At 35.5% G+C, this 8,100-nt stretch overlaps 1 protein-coding gene across 2 annotated transcripts in view; it reads right to left on the bottom strand.

The window, feature by feature from the left end:
• Positions 1-769: 769 nt before the first annotated feature.
• The window catches only part of Ndst4 (N-deacetylase and N-sulfotransferase 4), a 270,123-nt gene continuing 262,792 nt past the window's right edge, over positions 770-8,100 (bottom strand). For both annotated transcript variants that reach the window (XM_057793295.1, XM_057793296.1), the window contains exons 13-14: positions 7,107-7,209; positions 770-4,425 (exon numbers count right to left, since the gene is read on the bottom strand). In XM_057793295.1, the coding sequence (XP_057649278.1) occupies positions 4,306-4,425; positions 7,107-7,209 (223 nt within the window). In that variant the 3' untranslated portion in view covers positions 770-4,305. The remainder of the gene's footprint in view (positions 4,426-7,106; positions 7,210-8,100) is intronic.

Raw genomic sequence — 8,100 nt, 5'->3', positions numbered from 1 at the left:
GGCTAACAAACAAGCAGCAAGTGAGAGGCGAACTGAGACCTGTGCTGGCAGATAGTATAGCTTTTGTCCACATGTGACCCCTGTACATCTGAAATGTGTTCAGTCACACCTAAGTGTTATAGGGATCAAATGCCATCTAGATTTTTGAAGATCCAATATAAACACGGTAATATAAATATCTCAACATTTTTAATTGTTTGACTGCCGATATATTTTGGATGCATTGTATATTTGCAATGAAAAATACAGAAAATAATGGTATTTGTTACTTATAAATATAAAATATAAACATATAATAGAGTATTTTAATCTACAGAATAAAAGCTTCCATTAGATGGTTAAAGTTGAGACTTGGAGAGAATTCACGAACATTTTCTTGTACTTTTTAATTGAAGATGGATGGCATTAACTATTATATATGCCTCCATATAACATATTTTTACATATGCCACCAAGAAACTTCTCTTTTGTTGAGGATATTAGAGGTGTAGATCTGATAGTTTTGGCAATGTGTCCACTGCGTTAAAGAAGAATTATGGAGAGAGAACAGATAAAAGGGAAGTCACCAGTGAGGACAGGCTGGTGAGCTGTCCCTAGGGAGGAGGAAAGCCATCCGAACAGAGAAGGCACCACCTCACTGTGAGTGCTGCTCGCTGGAACGGACCAGAGAGCAACACAGCTTTGGGACAATGATTAGGAAGATAGTTTCTCATTTGACCACATACAATTGTATGTTTTTGTCATATATGTTTTATTATTAGCAGGAGTAGAAAACAGACAGTCCTGTTGGATGGAATAGAAGACAGCCATGATTAGTTATACGTCGTTTTCATGACTAACATACTTCAGCACAGCTAGATCAGGCACTGAGCTGTTATCTAAACATTCTTACAGGGAGGCTATCATAACCTCATGAGTAATTACTTCATTGCCTCTAATTACAGAAAAAAAAAAAAAAAGACTGTTGCTCAAGGAAGTTCCACAAATTATCTAAGGCCACACAGCTACTGAGAGGTAGGACTGGGATGAGGACGCCGATTTTGAAGGACCCATTCCCAAATCTGGGTGACAAGCATTTGATGTTTGGCATCCAAGAAGTGCGTATGCAATGATGAAGACAAGAAGAGGAGGAATCAACTGACGCCTAAAGTCTAGCTGCAGGAGAAACAGCATCACTCCAGGGCTGTGCCAGCAGCAGGGTGGATTCTGCTCAAGAGACAGCCATGGTCCTTTATGCTAGGGTGACAACAGCAATTTTAACAGTTTTATTTCAGTCAAGGTCGTGTTTTTGCTCTGCCTATCCCATGTATCTCACTTGCTAAAAAGAAACTTCTTTGTGAGACCAAAAACTCTTTAGGTTTCTAAGACACAACACATTTACAGATATTTGCTCATTTTGAAGTATGTATACAGTTTTCTGGCAGTACTGTGTTTTTAAAGTTGATTTAGAAAAACACATCTTATATCCCCAGACTACTAGATTAGATAGTCTGCTCCATAAAGTCCTGGCCAGGGTTATTTTTGAGCCCATCTGCCTCCTCAAGCAAACAGCACAAATAGAACACTTGAATATTATTTCTCTATAAATACCTTGTGCTGCCTGTAATTTAAAATAAATCAATCAATAAGTCCAGAATATAGGTTATTTTGTATTACTTAAAACGGTAAGATTAAAAAAGCAGCACAAGACTGAATACAAGTTTGGTTTGCTAAAATTTAGGCAACCCCCTCCCCCCACAAAACTTATATAAGGTGTGTGTGTGTGTGTGTGTGTGTGTGTGTGTGTGAATCAGTAGTGCTGTTTTTCATACTTTAAAAATTGTGTTTGGTCATTATTAAACAGAACCTAAATTTTATTTTAGATGAATTTTCATAATATAACTTTTAGGAGTTACTATTTGAAACAAACATTTTTGCCTTTAACAAATGAGCTAATTGACAGTTATGCTTGTAAGTCAGGCAAAGCCTGAAATATCTGGAAAGGAATGAAAAAAACCATGCCTGTATGCTAAGGGGCATGAAAAATATTCCAGTATTTAAATAAACTTACGTGGCATAAAATTGAAGATGTAATTTAAAATTCTGAAAAATGACACCATTGAATTCTGAGACACCAATCCTGAGGTGGGAAGATGTCTTAAAAAGAAAAGTATTATTAAAGCTGAGATTTACAGATCGTTACAGTGCAGAGTCTCATATTGCGGATTCCTTCAAGCTTTTAGAAGTTTTGTTAAATAATTAAATACAGTTGCTCACTTCATTATCCAACATAGCAAGAAAAATACACATAATGCTCGCAATAACCAGGAAAGAGAATGGTTATGCCTGGGTGAGATTTTGATTTCAGATATTGGTGGGTGAGGCACTGATATGTATACATCATTAGAAGGTGAGAAAATGCAGAAAATTCATTTCATGACCAAATCTGATGATGAGCTGGAAGTTATTGAGTTATATCAATATTATTTTATATGAAAGTGCCCTCTTTCCATTCTATTAACTATCATTTTAGTCCCCTGTGCAGTACAGAAGATTTTCCTCTAGGTCGGGAAAACAATGATTAGAGCTGGGTGCAGTATTGCACATTTGGGATCCCAGTGCTCGAGAGGGAGAGGCAGGGGGATTGCACATTTCAAGACAGCCTGGGCTAAATGGTAATAGTCTGTCTCACACAGAACAAAAGAAGGTGGCAGAAACTCTAATGTAAGTGGGAGGGAGGTGGTGAATAAATGGCTGTGGTTTAAATAAATAATTATCATTATCGTTTCTCCATTTTAAGGGACTGTGTCAAACACTGGTATAAGTAACAAGGGTGAGAATGAAATCCCTACAGCTAGAAATGAAACTGGGAATTATTGTGATTTATATTACTAAATTTCACATTTTCTGATAAAGATCAAGAGACTTTAGGCAGGACTGTTTAAGAAAAACAAGAAAATAAAGAAATAGAGAAGACAAGTTGGATTTTCAATATGCAAAAAGACACCAATGTTCTTTGGGAACAGACAATTGTGCTTGTCTAATTCATCTTCCCACTGAAAACCAAAAATAAAAAATACACATCTGTTATGAAATTGATGCAAGAATAAATTCTCTAACAATGGGGATGATGGTATTATTTACAACCTTTGGAAATATTTCTGTGGAGGAGGGAGAATTGTGGGTAATGTTCCCAAAGTCACCTTGATCAACTGTTCTGGTAAAATTTTACCTTCGTGTACCACTAAAAAGATAAACAACACTTTCATAGATCATGGTGGACAAACAGGATAAAATTCTGGTAAACACAATTTTATATAGTCCAGATATAATAGGAAGCTGTAACTCAAAACAAAAATAGCATTTCTTGTCTTAAAATTAACTTGTGAGTTTTATGTCTATGAAACTGGGTTCAAGCTAGGGAATCAATCAGTGATGTTCTCACACGTAACTTTGGGATATAACTTAACTTTTAGATATATTTAAAAGTGGACAGTAAAACTTTATTATAGTAGATGTAGTTGCCTATATGAAGCATCATGCTTTAAAGATATGGAAATATTTTCTACATAGAAGGAAAAGTGCCTATTTAGACCTGCAAATACAATTTGGTCTTTAAATTTCTAGTCCACAAAGCTTTTCTTCTTCCTTTTTAGAATAACGAACAAAATATATATAAATGCTGTGTCACTGCCAAGGTGGGAACCTTGGTAATGTGGTAGATCATGGACTCATTAAAGGTAGCCCTCACCTACTAGGGATCAGAATCACAACTTCTGTCTTAATGGAGCTCTTGAGAGACCATGTTGGAATTTTCTGAGGATGGCATGCCCTTGTGATGACCCGGAGCTCTCAGTGAACATGGTCTCTTCCCACCTTACAAGGGGAAGATGGACCAACAGAACCAGATAAATGATACTTATAAATTAGCCCTTAATTCAGACAGTGGGTTAGATCTGACTTCATTTATAGACACTGTAGTTCTTATCTTTTCCTCAAATTTTTTAATTGACAATTTGCATATAGTCAGAACATTAGTAGTCATGTGATGTCCAGAAAGCTAGCTAACAGAGAAAGTGAGCTGCATGATAATCCCCAGCCTAGAGAAACTGGATAGTGCCGCAAACCCCATGTTTTGTTTCCAAAAGCCTTACGTAAGGATTAATGCTAATAATTGCCAATGCGTGCATATGTTTTCATTTTATGAAAGACGTTGAAGGGGATTTATTCACAGTCCTCTCTTGACAAGCGTATGAAAAGGATAAAGTTGTGCGGTTTGCTTTTTCTGCTTCACGGTGACTCTGGGCCCCGTTCTCCCCACTGGTGCTATCTCACTTTCTGCAGCTCCTGTCTGAGCCAGGAGGGCAGAGGCTGCCCCAGCCTGTGGAGCAGTTTCGAGAGCTCCACGTTGTGGTCCCGGTAGTAATTGGAGAGGAAGGTTCTGGCCTGGAAACAAAAAAGATGACTTAAAGAACACTCTTAGCTCATCAAGTATCTACACTTTAGAAAAACCCTATTCCAGTATGTATCTGCAAATTGTTTCTTTACTATTTTTCTTTAACCACTCATTTACACATTGAGAAATTCTGACTAAATCATAGATATAAAATAAAGATGTACAAGTGTGCCCCGGGAGAGCAAACTGCCGTTACGGCACTTAAAAATTTTGAGATATAAAATATTTTTGAGAAAAATATTGAAGCATAATAGCAGAGATTGAAATTGTATTAATGCCCAATCAAATGTATTGGAACAAGTACAATAAAATATACAAATTTCATTTAAAAATTATTCCTTACACTAAACATTTTAAAAACATATCTGTCTATAATGGAGTAATGATGTGGAATGTCTTTCTGTATGTGTTGCTTTGATTGGATAATGAATAAAGCTGTTTCGGCCAACAGCTGAGTAGAGTAAAGCAGATAGGAAATCTGAACTGAGATATAGAAAGAGAGTAAGTGACGTCAAGGAGACTCCATCTAGCTGCCAAAGAAGAAAGATGCCGCTGCTGGAATCTTTCCAATAAACCACAGACTCGTGACGATACACAAAATAAATGGCCCAATTTAAGATATAAGAGATAGGTAGGAATACACCTAAACTATTGATCAAACTGTGTAGTTTATATAGTTTCTGCATTTTTATTTGGGTCTGAGCAGTTGAGAAACGAGTGAGTGGTCTCCACCTACAGAGTAAAATTACTGATTATACATATAACTGGCTACACCATATATTTGAAAATTTTATTCAAGAATTCTCTCTTTATAAACTATTATAAACAATACCTCTTAAGCGTTAGACTGCCTTGTTATATTTTTTAAATGCCAAATAAACCTGAAGAGTTTTATGTGCGTGTGTGTAAATGTGTGTGTTTCTGTGTATATTCTCATAGGTACCTGCAAAGGCTAGAATAAGGCATTGGATAGGTTGGGGCTTTGCTGGAGTTGCAACAGTGCTCTTACCCAATGAGTTATCATTCCAGACCCTAGATAAATTGATGAATATATATATGTGCAAATATGAGTAATATATGTATTGAGTTCATATATGAGTAATGAGTATATATATATATATATATATATATATATATATTCGGATTTCTGGAAAATAGAAAATTGTTAACTTGCTTTTCTTCCTGCCATATTCTTCATAAAACTACCCAATAAAGTTACTTTCTTCTGTTTTTTTTCTGTTTCCCATAAAATTGATCAGTACTTTCATGTGCAAATATTCATAGTGTTCAAACATATTTTCCTCTTGCACAGAAATTTTACCAACTCCCCTAAGCTCTTCTCAACATTTTAAATACAAATGAATTTCTTTCTTCATATAACTCCCTTAGCAACTTTTGTGTATACTGTGGAAATGGATTTAGGACAATTACATTTCATCTTGGACCATTCGCCATGCATTTCATCATGTTTCTCCCCTTAAAGCAGATGGTGTGCACCTCAAATGGGGAATAAGATGTTTACAGTAGTGGGGATGCTACATTGATGTTTTGGGCAGATTAAAGTGATTTCTGAAACCCTTTAGAAATTACTGAGTTCAAAAGTAAATTAAGGACTTTCTGGCACTTATATCACCATGGCAACACATGAAGGATGCATGCTGCCCTTGCCTACCTGGCCTTAGGGGAAATGCTCACAATATCTGGCTGGTTTCCACCCACCATTTCTAATATAATACATCTTTCACATAATATGATTTCCATTATTTTTTGTCTTTGGAATTTGGCTTATTATTTTGTGCTTCCACAAATTAGTGACCCTAACTAATTTGTTCTAACTAACTAATCCAATGACTAAGCCAATCATAACTCATCCAATGACCCTAACTAAATTATTCACCCCATAATGAATTTCAGTAGCCATTTTACCCTTCTATCTTCTGCATTGGCACCAGATGGACATGTGCTGGTTAGTTTTTGCCACTTCGCCCAAACTAGAGACATCTGAGTAAGAGAGAACCCCAATTAAGAATTTGGCTCCATCTAATTGGCTGGTAGACACGACTGTAGGACATTTTCTTGACTTCTAATTGATGCCGAGAGCCAGCCCACTGTGGGAAGAGACAACCCTGGACATGTTGGCCAGGACTATAGAAGAACGGTCGTTGAGCAGGCCAAGGAAAGCAAACCAGTAAGCAACATTCCTCCACCAAATCTGTTTCAACTCCTGCCTTCAAGTTCCTACCTTGACTTCTTTCAGTGGGGTAGCGTCACCTGGAAGTTGTAAGCTGAAATAAACCCTTTCCTCCTCAACGTTGCTTTTTAGTCAGGGTAGTTATCACAGAAACAAAAGTCAAACTAGAACAATGTACACTGACTACATGTTAGTAATACTTAGTGTTGTTTTTTTTTTTTAATAGAATTGCTTACCAAACAATTATTAAGTGCCTTTCAATGTGAGAAAGAGTAAATTTTGGTGTATAATTATAAGTTGAATTCCAACAGGAAACAATTTTAATGACATTTATCAGTTCTTTCTCTCTCTAACAGCTTATAAGTATGCAAAATGATTGATTTCAAAGACATATCATTAAGGAAAGATGCACGTTTTTATTCCTGGTTTTCAAACAGCAATGTATTTTGGCCAAAGTAATTCAAACCAAGCACACATTACCTCTGGGTCCATGGGTGGGTATTTTCTTCCTTTACTCTTCCCAAGGCATTTGGTCTTTCCTCCTTCCAGGAGCTGACACCAAAAGCCCTTTTGGGGATCAAACCTAAAATATATAAAACATGTGTAATTGCAAGTCATTTTCAGTAAAGAGCCTTCCCAGTCAGATAAAAGAGCTACACTTTTTCTATGCCTATTGCTTTAATTTCATTCATTTCGACAAATGTTCTGCTGATTTAAAAAATGATAAGAGATACTAAAAATGTTATATTATACTATATGCTTTCGAGTAGTTTTACTGTAAGAGAAAAGGCACAAAGACCTGCAGCACAATTTTATATTGTAGCTCTTAGGTTCTATGCTTTAGCTATGAATCTGTAGAAAAAAAAAAGCAAAGGATTAAATATTAAAGCTTACAGCCTACATATAAAGGGCCTTTGGATACTTTGTTTGTATATGACATGTGATTTACATGTTAAAAATATATTAAAAGAGTTCTCTGAAATCATTTAATGGGTTTCATTAATGTGTTCAAATTTCATGTAAGTATACTATTCTGAGTATAATTATAATTAACCCTTCTAATTTGAAAAACAAATACTGTATTCTATTCTATAGTTACATTTTTAAACTTTCACAAATAAATAAGAAGGGAGCAAATTAGTATTAATCTATTTTTATGGTATTTCATTTAATCAATCAAGTGAACTTGGAGATTTTTCATAATTAAAAAAATTAAAATATTCAATTATATCACATTGTGCTTAGAAAGAATGAACTTTTCCTACTTAAAAATTTTCTTTGTTTAAATGGATAACTATGTCTCGTAAAAATTTTAAAAATGTGTGAACATTTTAAATGTGAAGACATCATAATGTCTTCAGATACGAGACATAGGCACTCTAGCTGGTGAGTGGAATGTAGTAGCTCTCTTCTTGCCTGTTGTTGAAGGCAGGTGATTCTGTCGGTGAATCTCATAGCGGTATCTGTACTTAAC

The sequence above is a fragment of the Chionomys nivalis genome, chromosome 18, assembly GCF_950005125.1.
Source record: "Chionomys nivalis chromosome 18, mChiNiv1.1, whole genome shotgun sequence".
Classification (NCBI taxonomy): Eukaryota; Metazoa; Chordata; class Mammalia; order Rodentia; family Cricetidae; genus Chionomys; species Chionomys nivalis.
The sequence above is the reverse complement of the archived record's forward strand: the minus strand, read 5'-3'. Positions and strand labels throughout refer to the sequence as shown.